This window comes from Mobula birostris, chromosome 13 (assembly GCF_030028105.1).
Source record: "Mobula birostris isolate sMobBir1 chromosome 13, sMobBir1.hap1, whole genome shotgun sequence".
Taxonomy (NCBI): Eukaryota; Metazoa; Chordata; class Chondrichthyes; order Myliobatiformes; family Myliobatidae; genus Mobula; species Mobula birostris.
Window position 1 is genome coordinate 52,235,673 of NC_092382.1, and position 21,789 is coordinate 52,257,461.

Here is a 21,789-nt window from a genome sequence, read left to right on the forward strand (position 1 = left end):
TAGTTACTATAAATCTGAACAAAAAGACATATGTCCGTCATAATAACCCTGATTCTGATCCTGACCTTTATCTCAAACCGTGGAAATCTCCTTCATTTGCGACACTGACGCCAATACCATCCCCTGACACTCAAATTCTGACCTAATGGTGTTGAAACAAATTTCCAAACTGTCCAATCGTACTATTTGTATCAGAGTGATGATTCATCAAGTTCGATCACTGAAAATAAACCATGTTCAATCATCATTTCAGGTGCAGTACTACGGTACTACACGGAGCTGCGATGGCCGAGTGGTTAAGGCGTTGGACTTGAAATCCAATGGGGTTTCCCCACGCAGGTTCGAACCCTGCTCGCAGCGCTCACATTATAGGCACAAAGAACCAGAAGTCCAAATACCTGCCAATAAAATTTAAACCCCTGCCTGCTGTCTGAGCGCTGCATCTTCCCTGAGCTGACTCCTGCAAAGACTTGGTTTTTACAATCTTTAGTACAATTCAGTCCAATGCATTTCTACTCACCGTAAAGAGTTCACTTATATCCAATTCTGATCAATCTCCTTGAGGCAGCTTAAACTCTCTGCAATTTGGAGATTTACTGTCTCATAGAACTGAATGAAGGAACTATGCAGAGCAGATTCTTCAGCGTCAGCGGGGAGAAGCGGACTCCATCCTTTCACTTTACGATACACATGACGACGTCTTCTCATCATCTGTCAGGCTCTGACTTTAATCAATTCCAGTGTTACTGCAGGTCTGGCAGAGTCCACACAAGAGCATTAGCGTCTCCCTCAACTGCAGCTGGAGCATTCCCCCTGATCAAATCTCCGGTACGTCTCTGCGCCTGGAGATGTTGCCGATCACGGGCAGCAAGCGGTAGAAGCGAGCGATGTGTGGCGAATGTCAAACAGTGTCATTGACTACAGGTGACCCAAACCCTGATATTGCATGCAGTACAGTTGCTGACAACAATAATATTCGTCAGCCTGAGGTTATTTAATTGATAATAGGGTCCTGGCATTTTAATCGCCGTTCTGTACGAACGTCAGCCGGGGAGGTCAGTCCCATGAGTTTAATTAGCTACTGAATAGAAAATTCCGAAAAGTTCCTTCCAGTCTGGGGTCCAAGCCAGTTACAGATGGCTTCCGTGCGGTTATCCCGTGTGATCATGACTGCGCTTCCCCACGTTTCAAACTGCCTTCTTGCCTTTTTTACAATCCTAGATGTCCTTAATATTAAGAAATGCATCCATGTCCTATTTGAAGGAGCATCCTGTGTTATAATATCCACAACCATATCTCGCGGAGTATTTTATTGTATCAGGAATCTATGTGTGGTTATTCTGGTTTAACTCGGTTTTAAAGGATAATTCCTCATACCTTGAACTAATTTTCCTCGACTTCGCGTCTCAGCCATGACCCTAGGTTAAGCCCTAATTCTCTATTCTGCACTTTATAGTTTTAACTTCAGTTGTTCGGTAGAGCACGTACATTCATCACGGAAGGTAAGTCACTCAAATTGTTCCAAGTTTCTCCAGTGCTACCGTACCTTTCAGCAAATAAGCGAAGTAAAATTATCGTCGCCGCACCAGCGCCGACCTCAGCAACCCCGTACAAATATATGACAATGGTTTCTCTATTTCTAATTTCCAATCTAGTTACAATAAACCACAATCTGCAGTTGCCTTGAAAAACTACCTGATCCACCTACCGGCTCGCCATCACTGTTTCGTGAACAGTTTCCCTTCATAGTCTTACCGCAACCTTTCGTCCTTATTTAATACCAGTCCCAACGAAGTACATGAGACTCACACATTCCTGCAATAAACGCTGTCGTCCAGTTTGAGCCCCTCACTCAACTAACCTGTCGGAGCCTAAATATTCTCATTGCAGCCCGTTGTCCGGCTACGTCACGTCATCAGCCTCACACGCTCAGCAGAACGGACAGCTCAGTAATGAGGGACAATAGTAAACCGTCCTAACGCTTCCTGATCAAAATTCATCAAATCTGCAAAGGAGCAACGTCGACACAGATAGCACCAGATACTAATTTTCAACCTGGGTGTCTCAGGTTATGAGATCGAAGCTCTGTCCGACGCGGCACTTTCCCGATCCGAGTTTCATTACCGACCTGAATGCCGATGTATTGAGTTCCAGCACAACACTGGAGCCGGTAACACGTTCTTCGATAAATCCTGTTCCTTCGGCTGGCGAGAGTCGAGAACTCGTGGAGTTGATAACCATTCCATATTTCTGTCAGTTCAATCATGTGAATGAACACGAGATTACCGAGGTTCCTGATTCAGTTTTTCAAAGGAAAATATTGAATATTACAGCCCCCACCCACCCCTCCACACCACACCCGCAGATGCTGGTCGACCCGATGAGTTCCTGCTGAGCAAAATTTAATGACAGTGATTTAATTCACCCGCATCTGGTGACGGGTCTAATCGAGGGGGACATGTATTATAGGTAATTGGTGATTACCTCAAAGTGAACACGAATTTATATTAATGTATACATCTACGTGGACGCACAAGTGCAATGAAATATCTACTTGCTGATAGGTGGGGATACGTGGAAACGAGCCAAATGGACACGCCAGAACTCTTTATTTAGCTACGGTATTTTTTAAATTTGCAACCGAGTGTCTAACCATTGATTTTGAGTAGAAACAGGACGACTGACGTTGGTGTGTTCTACAGCTGTATGGATGCAGAACACCTCACTTCGTTCACCAAGGTACTTCCTTCAGTTAGAGTGCGGACGATTTATCTTGCACCCAAATCAGCACTGAGTTTGGAATTTTAAGAATTAATGACACCAATTTAATGTTAATTGCTTTTATAGTTGAAGAAACTGGATTTGTATCAATAACTATAACGTTGCGCCCTCACTCGCTCCCTCTGTTGGACGGTCATGTGTAAACGCATGAGCCATTTCCCCTCCTCAGTCCGAAGGGTGATAATACTTACGAGCCCACCAGCTCCGACTTTGAATAAAGGGACGGAAAGATCAACTTCGTTTTGTTGTTGGGGTGAAATATTGCTTTCTGATAGTCAGGAAAACACTGCGGAGAAAGGTGGTCCAAAATGAACATGAAATTGGGAAATTGCCCTGTACCTCTCCCTCTCCTCCTTTCACACTACTCCATTTATCAATCTTGCCATGTCTCCAATGTGCCTCTCTTCCCTGCCTTATTCCATGTCTCGCTCTCTCTAACTCCACGCCCCCCCCCCACACACACACACACATTCCTCACACCCACACTTCCCTCACAAGCTGAAGCAAAGATTTAGAAAACAAGACAGCTGGGGTTGAGTTAGGGGAGAGGTGTGAACTGGTGCTGAAATGTCGGGGAGAACAGGAGACAGGACATGAAGGAGTCGCGTTTTTCCAACAAATCTGTTCCCGGAACCTTGCTTCAGTGCTCCCTTAGGAGACGACCACCGTGTAAAATTTTCAATTAGCTGAAAAGACTTGAATATTGAACCAATAAACTATTCACATATTTAAATAAGAAATGCTGTCCAGCCGAGGTTGAAGGGGAGGGGAATGCGCAGACCGGTGCAAGCAAGAACGGGAAAAACTTTCCCCGTTTCATGTCACTCACTCTACAGACTCTCCATTGCTCCCTTGAGCAACGAGTGACCCGCCTATTGCCGTACAAAAGCAGGTTTGCTGATCTTCCGTCAATATCACCCTCGCAGGTTGTCCCTGATGCGGTGTACAGACTGTGCACGCGCCGGACATCAGCCAACAACGCACAAGGCAACACTCCTCAAATGATGTGAAACCTGCTTACTCCAATTGGTGTGTGTGGATGTCAATCTATTGTGTTAACCAATGGCGGAAACAGTTTCACCCAGGACTTCTTTTCTCCCGCAGACTCTGACTGGTTCTGCCTGCTTTAAGTCCTGTCAACCCGGAGCAAAACTCAACAACGTCCCGTTTTTAATGATATTTCTATCTATATGCTTCTGTCCAAAGTTTGGGGCGTTATCAGAGCATCGAATTGAAGGCGGAGGACAGAAGTTTATATGCTTTCATCTCAGGAGAAGGAAGAAGACTTGGTGGAGGACACCGGAAGACTTTGAACGGGAAAATGTGGAATGGGGAGTGGGATTGAGAGCATGTTTGGGCCAGGCTGATCCTATTGAATGTCAGGGCTGGCTGAAGAGGACGATAGGCCTGCCCTTCTTTCTGTTGTCTGGGTGTTTAAAGAAAAAGGAATAAGCAGGCCTTTCTTGGGCCGGCATGCTATCCCAGTGGATATAATAGGGACAGATGCTTGGAGATGAATTATTCACAATCTATGTCAATAGTCTGTCGAGGAATCATTTCCTAGTCTGAAAATGGTGCAAAACTATATCTATCCTTTGTTAATGATGCAGCATTGTATAATTTATGTTACGCGTACTGTCTGTCTCTACGCGTCTGCAATGTGGGTGCAAGTGTTTCATTGTCCCTGTACCTCACCGTCCCTGGGCACACGGCAATAAACTCGGCTGGACCTGAGAGCACTCACTCAGATTTCAGCAGATGAGTCCAGAGGAGTCGTGGTGAGTAATTAGGACTAGAGTCAAATGTGGGCAATGTATGGTCATCCTGTCTACAGACAGACAGCATCTCTGAGTGTTCAGTAGGCAAAGGATTGAGATGCAGTGAGTAGTGAAGAAGATCAAATGTATTTTCTTGAAGGTTACTGTCTGTAAGATCTCACACAGTTATTCTGGGGTTTATTGACTCCGAACCTGGGATACTTTTCAAATTCATGCTCTCCTTATCAAACAAATGTCATACAGAACAAATCTCTCCAGGTACAGTGGACAGCGGGTCGGGTAGAATTTGTGGACGGAAACAGTACACATTTCGGATCCACACACTGACTCTGAGCTGAAGGTAGAGGGTAGATGACCAGTGTGGGGAGCTGGGAATGGGGCAAGAGTTGGGAAGGAACTGGAGAGTGCAAGCCAGGAGGTGCTGCAGTTAGTTGGATATCGAAGACTTTTCTATGCCACAGTGGTCGCTTTTACTCGTTATTCGTTATCTATGTCGGCAAATTTGATGTGAAATCACGTCTTGATCAGGAGGTTTCTGCATGACGCAAAATTAGGCGGTGCTATTGAATTCTCTAACTTCCGCTAATGCCCCACCTCCCTCTCGTACCCCATCCTTTATTTATTTTTATACACACATCATTTCTCTCACTCTCCTTTTTCTCCCTCTGTCCCTCTGACTATACCCCTTGCCCATCCTCTGCGTTCCCACCCCCCAATTGTCTTTCTCCCTGGGCCTCCTGTCCCATGATCCTCTCATATCCCCTTTGCCAATCACCTGTCCAGCTCTTGGCTCCATCACCCCCCCCCCACCCTCCTGTCTTCTCCTATCATTTTGGATCTCCCCCTCCCCCTCCCACTTTCAAAATCTCTTACTAACTCTTCCTTCAGTTAGTCCTGACGAAGGGTCTCGGCCTGAAACGTCGACTGCACCTCTTCCTAGAGATGCTGCCTGGCCTGCTGCTTTCACCAGCAATTTGGATGTGTGCTGCTTGAATTTCCAGCATCTGCAGATTTCCTGCTGCTTGAGGTGCTGTTGATGATTATTGCAGATTACAGGCTTATCTAGATCAGTTAGAGATGTGGGCGGAGATGTGGCGAATGGATCTCAATGCAGATAAGTACACTGTGCTGCATTCTGGAAATCAAATTTTCAAAGCACTTGTGTTGTAAATGCCTTGGTATTAGAGAGTGCAATTGACACGGGGGACCCAGGGCACAAGTGCACAGTTCGCTGATTTCGGCGTCACAGGTCGATAGAATAGTGAAAAGCCGTTTTCTCACGCCGGCCTTCCTGATCCAGGGCAACAGGAAGGAACATAATTTGGGACATTATAATGCAGTTGTATAGGTCGCTGTTGAGCTTGTGGATACAGTGCCATGTACCGTTTTGGACGCTGTATGAGAGAAAATATCCCGACAATCTTGAACGAGTGCAAGTAAGTTATACAATGACGTTGTCAGGGCAGGAAGAATCGGGTTATATTAAAGGTTTGTCCAAGCTTGTCATTAGTTCTTTACAAGAGGAGGAGGATGCGATTTAAATGAGGAAAGGCAGAGATAACGTCAGTGATAGCAGTCTTTCTTGAGCAGGGGAGACCAAAACGCGGGAAATGGATTTAGAGTGAGAGGGGAAGCTTTGAAAGGCACTTGAGTAGCAACGTTTTCACAAAGAGGTTTCATGAATATGTGGAATGAGCTGCCAAAAGTAGATTAGGCAGGTATAACAGTTTCACGGAAGGCCTGGGGTTGGATGAATATGGGCCGCCCGCAGGAAACTGGGATTCGCTGGTGGTCATGTTGGTCGGAATGGATTTTAGGCCGAAGAGCCTGTATCAATTCATAATTTCCTCACGACCCTCATCAGTGGAATGCGTCAGGTATCATTGGATAGACATGATATGGAAGTTAATGGTAAATGAGAATGCTTGGTTACGAAGCCAACTACTGCTGTGATCAGGAGATGGAGATACTGTCATTTTGCTGAGCAATCAGATTGTCTGTGACTCACTTTCCGCTTCTTATGGGCCATGCAGAGCAATGGAATCACGTGGTACTTCCATCACCGGGACACATGTGCAAACAAGAAGAGTTTGATCAACCGCCAGCAGGCGGAATCAGAATGGACAGAGGCATGTTGACTGTCCTCTTTCTAATGAAACTGTCCGGCTGGTGCACATGCAGATGGATGGCAAAGAGATCAGATGAAGAGACTTACTCGAGCGCTAAATGGACACAGAATATTGTCATTAAACGGTCTTTGATCCCAGCGCTAAAGCAGACCTGATTAATGAAACATTCCAACAGTTCCAGTGCAGGCACCAGGAATGATCGACTCACCCCACTCAACATACACAGATTCCTCAGAGTGAAAGCAGCAGGGCATCCTTTGAGGGAATAGAGAGACCAAGGAAGGACTTAGTTTGGGACAGCAGGAAAAGACGTAGCAGATGAAATGCAGTGCAGAGAAATGTATGGACATGCACCTTGGTAGAAGGGATGATAGAGTAGACTACTTTTTTAAATGCAGAGAAACAAAACGAAGGCGCTAAGGAACTTCAGAGTCCTTGTGCAGGATTCGCTAAAGGTAATTTTGCAGGTTGAGTTTGTGGTGAGGCAGGCAAATGCGATGTCAGCCTTCATTTCAAAAAACAATACAGTATAAAAGCAAGGATGTAATTTTGAGACTTTATGGCACTGGCGAGGCCTCACGGAGCATTGTGAGCAGATTTGCGTCCCTTATCTTAGAAAGCATGTGCTGCCACTGGAGAGGGTTCAAAGGAGGTTCATGAAAATGATTCCAGGATTGAATGGCTTCTCATATGAAGAGAGTTTGATGGCTCCGGGCCTGTGGTGTCTGGAATTCAGAAGAATGAGGGGTGACCTCATTGAAACCTATGGAATGGGGAAAGGCCTTGATAGAGTGGATGTGGAGGGGATGTTCCCTGTGGTGGCAGAGTCTAAGACTAGAAGACGCAGCCTTAGAATAGAGGGAATACTTTTTCAACAGAGATGAGGAATAAGCTATTTAGCCAGAGTGGTGAGTCTGTGGAATTTGTTGCCACGGGCAGCTGTGTAGTTCAGGTCTGTATGTATATTTAAGACAGATGTTCATAGATATTTCATTGATCAGGATACAAAACGATACAGAGAGAATGGGGCTGAGAAAACAATGGATCATCCGTCACGAAATGGCGAAGCAAACCTGATAGGCCAAGCGAGGTAATTCTACTGTATCATATGGTCCTATGATCCTGATTCAGGAGGATGTAGGCAAAACAGAGACGGAAATGCTGTTGTTGTTACAGTAGGTTGGTAAACACGGTAAGTTACAGTGAGTACAATAAATTATAGTAAGAAATATTCTAATTCCCTGACCGGGAATCGAACCCAGGCCGCGGCGGTGAGAGCACCGAATCCTAACCACTAGACCACCAGGGAAGCTGCAAAAATGCTGCACTCAACGATAGACAACTATCCAATAAGGAAATACAAATTAAAATATACATAAATAATTAAAATGAAGAAATAAGTGAGCTGTACCGACATTGAAACAGTGGGTTGGGGAGCCAGTTCAGTGATGGACTATCCACTCTGGTTTATTTTCAGTAAAGGATGAGAACCACAGAACCATAGAACCATAGAACATTACAGCACATAAACAGGCCTTTTGGCCCTTCTTGGCTGTGCCGAACCATTTTTATGCCTAGTCGCATTGACCTGCACCTGAACCATATCCTTCCATACATCTCTCACGCATGCACCTATCCAAGTTTTTCTTCAATGTTAAAAATGAGCGCGCATTTACCACTTTCTCTGGCAGCTCACTCCACACTCCCAGCACTCTCTGTGCAAAGAAGCCCCCCACCCCCAATGTTCCCTTTACACTTTTCCTCCTTCACCCTTAACCCATTTCCTTTGTTTTTTTTTCTCTCTCCTCTAACCTCAGTGGAAAAAGCCTGCTTGCACTTTATCTATACCCATCATAATTTTGTATACCTCTATCAAATCTCCACTCATTCTACTACGCTCCAGGGAATAAAGTCGCAACCTATTCAACCTTTCTCTGTAACTCACTTTCTCAAGTCCCGGCAACATCCTTGTAAACCTTCTCTGCAGTCTTTCAACCTTATTAAATTCCTTCCTGTAATTTGGTAACCAAAACTCCTCACAATACTGTACTCCAAATTCGACCTCACCACTGCCTTATACAACCTCAGCATAACATTCCAACTCTTATACTCAGTACTTTCATTTATAAAGGCCAATGTACCAGAGGCTTTCTTTACGACCCTATCTACCTGTGACGCCACTTTTAGGGAATTTTGTATCTGTATTCCCAGATCCCTCTGTTCTACTGCACTCCTCAGTGTCTTACCATTTACCTTGTATGTTCTACCTTGGTTTGTCCTTCCAAAGTGCAATATCTCACACTTGTCTGTTTTAAACTCCATCTCCCATTTTCAGCCCATTTTTCCAGCTGGTCCAAAGCCCTCTGCAAGCTTTGAAACTCTTCCTCTCTGTCCACTACACCTCCAATCTTTGTTCAACAGCAAATTTGCTGATCCAACTTACCACATTGTTATCCAGATCATTGATATAGATGACAAATAACAATGGACCCAGCACTGATCTCTGTGGCACACCACTAGTCACAGGCCTCCACTCAGAGAAGCAATCCTCCACTACCACTATTTGGCTTCTTCCATTGAGCCAATATCTAATCCAATTTACTACCTAACCATGTATACCTGGCGACTGAATCTCCCTAACTAACCTCCCATGCGGGACCTTGTAAAAGGTCTTACTGAAGTCTATGTAGACAACATCCACTGCCTTCCGTTCATCCACTTTCCTGGTAACTTCCTAGAAAAACTCTAATAGAGTTGTTAAACATGACCTACCACGTACAAAACCATGTTGCCTCTCCCTAACAAGTCCCTGTCAATTCAAATACTTGTAGATCCTTCCTCTTAGTACTCCTCCCAGTAAATTACCTACTACCGACTTCAAAGTTACCGGCCTATAATTTCCCGGATTACTTTTACAGCCTTTTTTTAAACAACGGAACAACGTGAGCTATCCTCCAGTCCTCCGGCCAGGGCCCCCGCAATTTCAACACTAATCTCCTTCAAGGTCCGATGGAATACCCTATCAGGTCCGGGGGATTTATCTATTCCGATCTGCCTCATGATAGCAAGCACCTACTCTTCTTCAATCTGAATAGATTCCATGACGTCACTACTTTGCCATATTTCCATTGACTTCATGCAGTTTCCTTAGTAAATACAGACGCAAAAAAGACGTTTAAGATCTCCCCCATTTCTTTTGGTTCTGCACATAGCCGACCACTCTGATCTTCAAGAGGACCAATTTTATCCCTTACTCTCCTTTTGCTCTTAATATACCTGTTGAAGCTCTTTGGATTATCCTTCACCGTGACGGCCAAAGCAACCTCATGTCTTCTTTTAGCCTTCCTGATTTCTTTCTTAAGTACTTTTTTGCACTTTTTATACTCCTCAAGCACCTTATTTGCTCCATGTTTCGTATATATGTCATACATCTCTCTTTTGTTCTTTATCAGAGTTCCAATATCCCTTGAGAACCAAGGTTCCTTATTCTTATTCACTTTGCCGTTAATCCTGACAGGAATATATAAACTCCGCACTCTCAAAATTTCTCCTTTGAAGGCCTCCCACTTACCAATCAGATCCCGCTCCACCATCTGCTCTGGCACTCTGGTTCCCATACCCCTGCAAATCGAGTTTAAATCCACCCCAACAGCACTAACAATCCTCTCTGCAAGGATATTAGTCCCCTTGTAGTTCAGGTGTAGCCCGTCTCTCTTGTACAGGTCCCACCTACCCCAAAAGAGTTCCCAATGGTCCTGCAATCTGAAACCCTGCTTCCTACGCTGTTTCCTCAGCCACGTGTCCATCCGCCAGAGCATCCTATTCCTACCCTGACTGGCACGTGGCACAGGTGGCAATCCTGAGATTACCACCCTCGAGGTCCTGCTTTTCAACTTCCTACCAAGCTCCCTATACTCACTGTTAATGACCAGCTCACTCTTCCTTGCTATGTCATTGGTACCGATGTGCACCACGACATCTGGCTGATCACCCACCCCCCTCCCACATCAGAATGTCATGCAAGCGATCAGAGACATCCTTGACCCTGGCACCCGGGAGGCAACAAACCATCCTGGATTCTCTGTCACGACCACAGAACCTCCTGTCTGTACCTTCAATTATCGAGTCTCCTATCAATACCGCTCTCTTCCTCTTCCACCCTCCCTTCTGCACTGCAGAACCAGACTCAGTGCCAGAGATCCGGCTGCCGCAACTTGTCCCAGGTAAGTCGTCCCCCTAACAGGTCCCAAATCGGTATACATTTTGTTGAGGGGTACAGCCGCAGGAGAACCCTGCTCTGCCTGCCCCTTCCCCTTCCCTTGTCTGACGGTAACCCAATTACCTGTGCCCTGCTCCTTTAGCGTAACTACCTCCCTGAAGCTACTATCTATTAACTCCCCATTCTCCCGAATGTTCCGGAAGTCATCCAGCTCCTGCTCCAGTTCCCTAACGCGGTTTGTTATGAGCCGAAGCTAGATGCACTTCTTGCAGGTGTCGTTGTCAGGGACACCGGAGGGCTCCCTGACTTCCCACATCCTGTAAGAGGAGCATTGCAACATCCTGTCTGGCATTCTCTCTACTCTAAACAAACAAAACAAAGCTTACCGGAACCGACCGTCGCCTCTGCCTGTTCACGCCGAAGCCTGTTGAGCTAAAGCCGTCCCATTCGGCTCCCTCTCACTCCGCTGACGCTCCCTTCGCTGCCCGCTGTATATCGTGGTCTTTTTTTTTCCAAACCTTTGGTGCTCTACGTTACGCGCCCGTGCAGTCTAGCCTCTTTTGCCCGAGCAGTGGAGAAAATAAACTTCTCTCCGAGATTCTTTACTCCCTCGCTCTCGGCCGCTTGCTCCTCACAGATTCTATATACTCCGTTCCCCGCCACGTCCATCGAACTTGTCTGCAAGATGCCACTCGAGTTCAGAAAGCGCGATAGTTACTGATGCAGGTTTTGGGAGACAACATCCACCTTTAATTTGAAAGTTAAAAATGATTTGGCCTATCCAGGTGTATAAGGAAAATCACGTTTTATAAATATGATCAGGTGTTTTGAACATGTAGCAAGAGGTCTTACAAGGTCTCAAATGGTAAGCTAGCTGAAGGATGAGAATACGTAGGTCCGTTGTGAGTTGGACAATTGCATACAACGTAGGCCCTCTGAGAAGATTCACAGGAAACGAGGGATGTTATTCTGAGAGGAGACCTGCAGGTGGAATGATTAGTAAGTACGCAGTTGACACCAGAATTGCTGGTGTGGTCGATAGTGAAGAAAATTGGGAACTGGGTCAACAGGGAAAGCAGGTTACAGAATGGCTCAGGCATGAAGAATGTGGTGCAAATGGACAGTTAAGCCGGGAGAGAACTTACACAGATAATGGATACCTTTAGATAAAGCCAGATGGATCCCTGAAATTGGAAACAGAGACAAAGAGAAGGGGAAGGAGATGTATGACCCGTTGACCTGAAGCAGTAACATCATTGGAACCCAAAGTCGGGATGTCACCTTAAAACACTTCATCACGTTGGTTAGTCCACACCTGTCTGATTGTGTACATTTGTGGTAAGTACAATATTGAAGGGGTATGATAAAACTTGGGAGGCTGTAGAAAAGAATCCCATGAGAGAAGGAAGTCATGGTGCAGATACGGGAGATCCTCTGTTGAAAACTATAGGCATATATTACGGGTCGTATCTCTGACGCCTCTGCTCCACACTCGCTCGGTTAAACTCAGCCGATTTTTTTGAGGGGGGACCGGTTTACTGATGATGGGAGCAGCCCCTTCATTAAAGGGACTGCTGTTCCACTCTCAGGAACATTTCCCTCAGCTTTCTGTTATATCTTTCAGTCAGGAGTTCCGGTTCGTTGCCACTGGCGGATTCGACAGCCCGGCCCCGTGAGGCCAATGAGGACGCTTTGGATCCTCCGCCTTGTTTCCTGTTAAACGCCGCTTCCTACATGCTCTCCACTACTAACTAGCTCCTAACACCGGCACTCAGTAATCACAGCACTGGCCTGCACACCCATTCTGACTTCGATTCCCCGTGGCCAAACTGCATGTTGTCAATACACACACACACAGTGACCGCGGTGTGGCTGGATTGGGAGCCCAGATCTGGAAAGACTGTCTGGGGCCCTGAATGGTGGTAAGGGAGGAAGTGTAAGGGCAAGCCACTAAGCACATCTTTCCCTCCCCCTACCTCTCTCTGCTTTCCGCAGGGATCGCTCCCTACGCGACTCCCTTGTCCATTCGTCCCCCCCATCCCTCCCCACTGATCTCCCTCCTGGCACTTTTCCCTGTAAGCGGAACAAGTGCTACACATGCCCTTACACTTCCTCCCTTACCACCATTCAGGGCCCCAGACAGTCCTTCCAGGTGAGGCGGCACTTCACCTGTGAGTCGGCTGAGGTGATATACTGTGTCCAGTACTCCCGATGTGGCCTTCTATATATTGGTGAGACCCGACGCAGACTGGGAGACCGTTTTGCTGAACACCTACGCTCTGTCCCCCAGAGAAAGCAGGATCTCCCAGTGTCCACACATTTTAATTCCACATTACATTCCCATTCTGATATGTCTATCCACGGCCTCCTCTACCATAAGGATGAAGCCACACTCAGGTTGGAGGAACAACACCTTATATTCCGTCTGGGTAGATCCAAACTGATGGCATGAACATTGACTTCTCTAACTTCCGCTAATGTCCCACCTCCCCCTCGTACCCCATCCGTTATTTATTTTTATACACACATTCTTTCTCTCACTCTCCGTTTTCTCCCTCTGTCCCTTCTGACTATACCCCTTGCCCATCCTCTGGGTTCCCCCCCTCTTTTCTTTCTCCCTGGGCCTCCTGTCCCATGATCCTCTCATATCCCGTTTGCCAATCACCTGTCCAGCTCTTGGCTCCATCCCTGCTCCTCCTGTCTTCCCTTATCATTTTGGATATCCCCCTCCCCCTCCCACTTTCAAATCTCTTACTAACTCTTCCTTCAGTTAGTCCTGACGAAGGGTCTCGGCCCGAAACGTCGACTGTACATCTTCCTAGAGGTGCTGCCTGGCCTGCTGCTTTCACCAGCAACTTTGATTTGTGTTCCTTGGTTACAGAATAGATGTTTTGTAAACTCTCCATCTATTTTGCCAGTCCTATACTCACCAGCAAGATACAGTAATTCCAAATCCAGGCAGCCGAGTTTCCATCAATCCCATGCCTTCTGACCTTCTGGGTGATTCTATTGTGGGGGCTGTTTTCGAACGCCTCACTCAATTCCATACAGAGAGCCTCTACCACTCTACCCTCATTAATTTGTTTTATCACCTCCTCAGAAAATCATTCAGGTGCGCAAAGCACGACCCTCCCCTCACAAAGCCACTTCGTTGAATCTAGTTAGGTTTTTCCAAATATTTTCAACCCTATCGCTACGAATCCATTTCAAAGGTTTAGCCTCCATTAATGACAGCAGTCAGCGTCTTAAAATTCCCAGGACTAATGGGAAATTTAAAATTAACCAAGTTCGCGGCCTAAGGTAGAGGAAGTCAGTTTTAGAAAACCTAGCATATTTATTTTTCACCGCAGTCCCTTCTTACATGTACACACTTAGTCCAGCGGTCGTGGAGCATACGGATCCCTTCTTTTTAGAAGTAGTCCACAGCAGGGATGATTGATATGTTCGTGGCCTAAGGTAGAACGATATGAGGTATTAATTTCACATTTTCTGCATTATCAATCAAAGAGTTGAACTGCACGCTCATCTAACGAGAGCGGCTTGAACTTCCAGGTGGTCCACAGTAGGGGTGATGGATGAATTAGTGTCCTAAGGTAGAAGGAGATTAGTTATACAGCTCTGGATACATGCACGTGCAGTTCAACTCTTTGTGTGAAAACACAGAAAGTTTGAAGTTAATAACTCGTCTCCTCTCTTAGTCTAAGAACATATCAATCACCCCTGCTGTGGACCACTTCTGGAGGTCCAAGACGCTGACGTCTACAAAGAAGGGATCCGTATGCTCCACAACCGCTGGACTAAGTGTGTAAATGTAGGAAAAATAAATGTGCTAGCTTTTCAAAAATTGACGCCTTCTACCTTAAGCCACGAACTTACCAATCACCCTTCAGAAACTGCTGCTTCTCTCATCATCTTTCTAATCCTATGAATAATAACATTCCCGATCGTGTTTGGTTAGAGAGATCCTCCAATTTCTCAATTGCATGACTTTGAAATTAACTGAGCTTTTGTTCCATTGATTATCGAGTATCTGTTTCGACTTCTGCAATCTATCACACTGTCCTTTTCAACCATTATTCGCTTGCTCTTTGTCCAGTGTCGGTTCTGTGTTGCACAGACCCTGCCGAGGATTAGATCAATCACACACCAGAGAAAAACTGCGGAATCTACAAATCCAAAATGCTGCAACAGCTCTGCAGGCCAGGCGGCATCGATGGAAAAGAGGAAACGCTCGACACTTTGGGCAGAGACCCTTCGGCAGAACTGGATTTGTTTTCTCTCTCCAATCCTGCTGCCTGAGCTGACGGCTTCCTCCAACATTTCGTGTAGGATTAAACCATACCAGTTCCCATTTCGCTTTAGTGTGTCTTTTGTTCTTGGTTTCATGACATCTCCACTCTCAGCAACCTCCCCTCCTCTCTTTCTCTGAGAGCTAACATTCTGATACTGGATGTTAGTTCAAACGGGAAGAAAAAATGAAAATCTACAGGTGGAGACAGAGGAGACAAAGAGCGTGAAGGAAAGGACAGGTTATGATGGGAGCAGGAGTGACTGATACCGTCGAAAATGTGCTCCAAGACCAGACAGCTTTGTCAGAATCGGGAAGAAGGGTGACAGGATCGCCTCAAGCTTCCATTTCAGCGTGGCTGGAGGTGAGATGAAAGGGGGATTTCTCTGGAACGCTGAGGCCAGGATGTCGTCGGGCTCGGCTGTAAACAACTGTTTTGTAACTCTGAGGCAACACGCACAAAATGGTGGTGCAACTCATTAGACAGGAAGCAAGTTCGAAAGGAGAAAAACTTCCAACGTTCCGCACTGACAGGCTTCATGAGGACGCTGGTTGTGTGTGTGTTATTTGTATTTCGAGCATCAGCAGATTTTTTAAGCTTTGCTTGTAACTCTGTTCGCCATATTGTTTCATTTACTTTTAACGCGCTGTGAGGTTTCACTGCAAATGTAATGGCTTCTTTGTAATGTTCAGTGCTGAGGTAACGGTTTCTCTGTAGCAGCAATGTTTAGGTTATTACCAGAGATAAAAGATTACAGGTCAGCCAATAAGAGATTGTTGCAATGTCTGTTGATCCTGGAAGCAGTTATTTCCGCAGGCTTTTGCCAGAGGGAGAGGAAGAGATGAATAAATAGGACACGAATGGAGAGACTTGTTAGACCACCGGACGGGGTGGACTCGGAGCGGGTGTCCGAAAGTCGGCGACACTCGGAGGAGACCGATAGTGGAAGAAGGACTACTCAACTGCGTGAGCTACAACTTTGTGTACAGACTGGTTATTATTAAATCTTATGATTTGGGGCATTGTTTTTCTTTTATATTTTGTTCCTTACTAACCATATAGTCAAAATAAGAGTTATAAAGCTTAATCGCTTAATCACATAGTGTGTACTGTTTGTGATTTCGGGGTACTGATTTGTATCGGGGACATATCGCGCAGCATCCACACAAACGAGATCTCTGACGTTTGACCGGGCAGGGGACTATCACCCCCTATATTAAGCCGCAAGGCTATTCAAGTGTTACATACTCACGTGAAGGTATGGAATAGGAGCTTGAAGAGAGCTGAATTGGAATAATGTGCAACATTTATTGCTAACGTTTCATGAGTTTCAAAATTGGACTCAATGGGTATTTCACAGCATTCCTGATTTGCTCTCGGAATTTTCTCTGAGTCAGGGTGTAAATACACGTGTTGGTGCAGGAACTGAGAATCTGCAGCATTCCTGATGACTCTTCTATAATGTAAGTTGGATCCGTGACAGCATAATAAACAAAATTCATTGAAATCCGTTGATAGAAGTAAAATACCACCTGTGTTACCCACAGCGATATAAAAGTACCGGTTATGCTGAAGAGCAAAATGATGGATTTGCGTCGACTCTCTATCTCCCGGTCCTTGTCATTCTCTCCTGTCTTTTGCCCCCGGAGCCCTCTGCGGGCTCGACTGGCCGCTAGAATCCTCCTGACAGTCAGAATATTGAGCAGTAAAATCAGAAAGAATGGGACACAAGGGGTTAAAATGCGGAAAAACATCATAAATACCGCCCACGAGGGAGAATTTCTGAAGTTCGGTGTAACAATGCAATACCAGGGAACACTATCAATTATTACCAAAGGCTCCAGTGTAAAGTACCATGGGACACTCTCCAAACAGGCCAACACACTCACTATCCCGATAACCACCGCCGCCGTTCTCTCGGTGCAATATTTTCTTTTCAGCTTCTCACAGCAAATGGCCACAAATCGATCAACGGTGAAAGCGACAGTCAGCCAAACAGATGCTGCAGTGCTCGCAAAAATCAACCATGTACCGAGACTGCACACAGGGGTAATAAACAGGAATGATCGGGGAAAATAAATCCATGCAGTCCACATCAGCAGCGGCTCCGAGATAACGACCAGGAGATCGGCTGCTGCCATTCCCACCAGGTACCGAGTGACACATTTGGAGAGACCGCACTTTCCCCGGGACAGGATCACGATCGCCACCAGGTTCGCTGGAAGAGAGTCAGGAAAGAGCAAATAAAGAAAATACTGAGCATCAGCCAATGCAGCAATCTCGGGCATCATGTTATTTCTACTTTATTCCTGCAATTAACGGTAGAAGGGTGAAGAGCTGGCTGAGACGTGGAAAGAAATTTACACATTAAAATAAAATCGATATGATCCGAATATGGATTCCTTTCTGATGAGCAAAATGTGAAGAGGCGGCGGAAAGATATAACTGGGTAACATCAGACACAATATTGATTGGAACATTTTCTATCGGCGCCATCCCCGTCTGGTATGAATGAAATGAATAATTCCGGTCGCTGATTGCAGGGTTCTCCCATTAGACAATCATCAACATCGATGCGGTGGAATAGCCGAAGGACAAAAACAGAAACAGCAAATACAAAATAACCTGCAGATGCTGTGATCATTTTCAGTCCTGACGAAGGCCCGAAACGTCGACTCATCGTTTCTAACTGATGCTGCCTGACCTGCTGAGTTCATCCAGCGTACTGAAAGAAACAGCAAATCCCAGAACCACTCATCCAGGCAAAACAGAATAAGTGGAAAAACAGTAAACATGTACTTTCTATAAACTGTTGTCAGAATGGCCCAAGACACGACTTTGTCTACAAGCTTTCGAGACCTGCTGCTTGGGGCGTAATGCTTCAAGCATTGCCGTGTTTGTTTACTATTTCAGCATTTGCCGCCTCGCTGCCTTTACAACAGAACAATGTCTGATGTCAGCAGTTACAGCACAGTCTGGCACAACCTCACAGATAGACCTCAAGCCTCCCAGTGAACCCATCACAGGGAAACCGGGGAGAGGAATTTAACGTTCGGCATCGGACTTAGGGACGCAGTCAGATGTCCGTAACGGTGTCACATGTAGATGTAATAGAATACATTTCACAGTATTGACAGGTAAGAATCACCACGTCGGTCCTTTTAATTGCTCAACAACGACGTCCAACAAATGTTTCACTTTCAGTCACACTGCAGACATTTATTAAAAATCGTCAAGTTTTATGCTGCAACATGGGACTCCTCACATTTCATAGATTGTTAAATTTATCGATGATCTGGTCATTACACGTATCGCACACAACCGCTAACATACAAATGCAGATAATCAATTGGTTTCATCTCCACGGCTGTACAAACACAATATTAAAAAAAAACAGTGTAGCTGCTTCGAGAACAAAGACAAAGAGACCCGAACATCACATTGTTGAACTCAAACCGCTGGGCGAAAGAGATCCACAGAGATCCACCGAAGTTGGCGGATTCGCTGAATTCCTGCAACGGTTTACTATTTGATCCAAATATGAGAAACCACTTTCGCCAGTTTCGATTTCATTCCTAGAATGCCAAATACTTGGACTGGACATGTGGCAATGGGAACCAGCGACAGAAACAATCACTACATTGACATTCAACTTCAATTCTCACCGACGGCAGCCGACACTGCGGCTTACCAGGAATTCCAAGGGCTGAAATAAAGGGATAGTAAACTTTTCCTATACGGAAGAAGACTGGATCCACCATTTCAGTGAAGAAAATATGCGACTTCTGTTGGTCCTAAATTCACAGCTCCGGTAGAAACTCTGAGCTGATGCATTCAGAACGGGACTAATATACGCACAGGATCAGTCTCCAGAGATACGGTTACAACACTGGCAAACTTCTTTTAGTTACAGTTACTTGATCAAGCACTTTATTTCGACATCATTCTCTTTGATGTAAATACTGGGCTGAGTGAAAACAACTGCATGAAAACTCTTGAGCAGTAAAGACCTGCTGGGCAGACCGCAGGAGTTCCAAAGACAAAGACCAATACAGTACAGCCACATTTATATTTTTATAATGCACAAATGGTCACTCATTTCCACTTCATGCTGTAACACAGTGCCAACTAGGTAGAGACACTGACCTGGACCCCAGATCCCAACCTACGATACTGGGAGGACAGCAACAACGTGGTTGGCAGAGTCGGTATCGGTTCAGGATAGGAGAAACTTATGGAGAATTTGTAACTGATGAATGTGATGTTAGTGGAATTTGGGAAAGGTTCTGATTAGTACATGGGGTTCTGGATAATGTGCGTGCGAGGACTGAGAATTGGTATGCAGGTCAAAAGCAGACAGAGAGAATTAGTTTGAGACCATAGCTGTTCCTAGCTTACACTGGTGATTTGGATGTGAGGACGAAATGTATTATATCCATGTCGGCTGCTGTACAGGGCTGAATTCAGGGTTAGAACTCAGAGAGTGATTGGGGATTCAGACAGAAGTGAATGGGTTCAGTTGTGGCAGATATGCAGAACATGCAAAGACATCCATTCCGAGTGGAACTAACTGGAAACGTAATTTTAACATATGGACAAAAATGCCGATTCAAGGCCACCTGAGGGCCCTGTTACTAGATCACTAAGAGTTAACATTCATATACATCGAATAATTAGGCAGAAAAATAGTACCTTGTCATATTATGCTAGATGATTAGAGAAGAGCGTAGATGTCTTATTGGAGGTGTCGTATGGGGTTCTGATGAGAATTCATCTTGAATATTATCACCAGGACTCGTCACACTTCCTCAGGAAAGTTATCCCTGCATCAGAGGGACTGCAGGGATTATTGCTCGCACCGATGGACAGGTTCTAGAGATGGCAGAATGGTTGTGTGGGAGGGGAGGGCGGGAGTTGGCGATGCTGTGTGAGCTAGGCCTGCATTCTCTGAGGAAAACTGGTGTATTTCATAAGAAGTAGGAGCAGGAGTAGGCCCTCCGGCCCGCAGAGCGCCCTCCGGCATTCAATGAGATGGCTGATCTGACACATTTCCACCTACCTGTCCTTTCCCCATTACATTTAATTCCCGTACAATGCAAAAATCTATCCAACCTTACCTTAAATATATTTACTGAGGCAGCCTCACAGCTTCATTGGGCAGAGAGTTCCACAGATCCCTCATTATCGGCAAAAGCAGTTCCTCCTCATATCCATCCTAAATCTACTCACCTGACTCTAGAGGCTATGCCGCCTAGTTCTAGTCTCACCTACCACTGCAAACAACTCTCCTGCCTCTAGCTCATCTACCCTTTTCATAATTTGGTATGTTTCTATAAGTTCTCCTCTCATTCTTCTGGATTCCGGCAAGTAACTCGCAGGCACTCGTAGGTAATCTCTCCTCAAAGTTTAACTCCCTCATCTCTGGTATCAATCTGGGTTAACATCTGCCCCGCTTCCAAAGCCAAGATATCATTCAAGTGAGGAGGTCAGAACACCACACAGTATCCAGGTGCGGCCTCAACAGTACCCTGTACAGTTGCAGCATAACCTCCCTGCTCTTAAATTCAATCCCTCTACCAATGAAGGCCGACCTTCCATTTGCCAGCTTGATAGCTTTCTCCACCATGCAAACCAACCTTTTGTAATTCATGCACAAGCACTCCAAAGTCCCTTTGCACAGAAGCATGCTGAATAATAATCTGCTCTTCCATTTTCCTTCCAAAGTAGATGATCTCGCATTTACCAATATTGTACTCTGTCTGCTAAATCCTTGTGCAATCACTTAACCTATCTATACCTCTCTGCAGACTTTCCGTATATTCTACACAATTTGATTTTCCACTCAATTTAGCATCACCAGCAAACTTAGATATATTACTCTCGACTCCTTTTCCAGATCACTAATCTATATAGTGAACAGTTGTGGCCCAGCACTGATCCCTGCGACACACCATTCATCACTGCCTGCCAACCAGAGTAACACCCATGTATCCTAACTCTCTGTTTTCCCTCAGTTAACCAATCCTCGATCCATGCTAATACATGACCCCCATCTCTATGCATCCTTTTCTTATGGATATGTCATTTAAATGACACCTATCGAAGGCCTCTGGAAATCTAAATAAATGCTTCTCTTACATAGAGCAATCAAACCCGCATTCACCACTTCCACTGGCAGTTAGTTCCCCAGCTCTAACTGAGGAAGATGATCCACCCCCCCCCCCAGTTTCCCCATGAATACTTTGACTTTCACACTAAGCATTTGACGTTTAATCCGAGTCTCACACAATCTGAGGTGAAAAAAGTGTGCATACATTCACCCTACCGATATCTACTGACCATATATCTCCTGAACCTGACCAGAGGGCTTAAAAAGAGGATCTTCATAGCAGTCATAGAGTCCATTCTCATGTACGGGTGCGAGACGTGGACACTTACCGAGACTATGCGAAAGTCTCTAGATGGTTGCTATGCACGAATGCTCCGGATGGCTCTTGACGTGAGTTGGCAACAGCAGATGACAAACGTCGAGTTCTATGACGACGTACCGATGCTCACCACTAAAAGAGAGGCGAGAAGTCTGCAACTAGCGG

At 45.5% G+C, this 21,789-nt stretch overlaps 1 protein-coding gene and 2 non-coding genes across 3 annotated transcripts; 1 reads left to right on the forward strand and 2 right to left on the reverse strand.

Moving 5' to 3' along the window:
- The first annotated feature begins 278 nt into the window (after positions 1-278).
- trnas-uga (transfer RNA serine (anticodon UGA)) lies at positions 279-360 on the forward strand. The gene has a single exon. It is a non-coding gene; the product is annotated as a tRNA-Ser (tRNA).
- A 7,565-nt stretch (positions 361-7,925) lies between these two features.
- On the reverse strand, positions 7,926-7,997 carry trnae-cuc (transfer RNA glutamic acid (anticodon CUC)). The gene has a single exon. It is a non-coding gene; the product is annotated as a tRNA-Glu (tRNA).
- Positions 7,998-16,509: 8,512 nt separating this feature from the next.
- LOC140207933 (probable G-protein coupled receptor 139) lies at positions 16,510-17,484 on the reverse strand. Its single transcript, XM_072276471.1, has one exon. The coding sequence runs from the start codon at positions 17,482-17,484 to the stop codon at positions 16,510-16,512; it is 975 nt and encodes a 324-aa protein (XP_072132572.1).
- Positions 17,485-21,789: the final 4,305 nt, after the last annotated feature.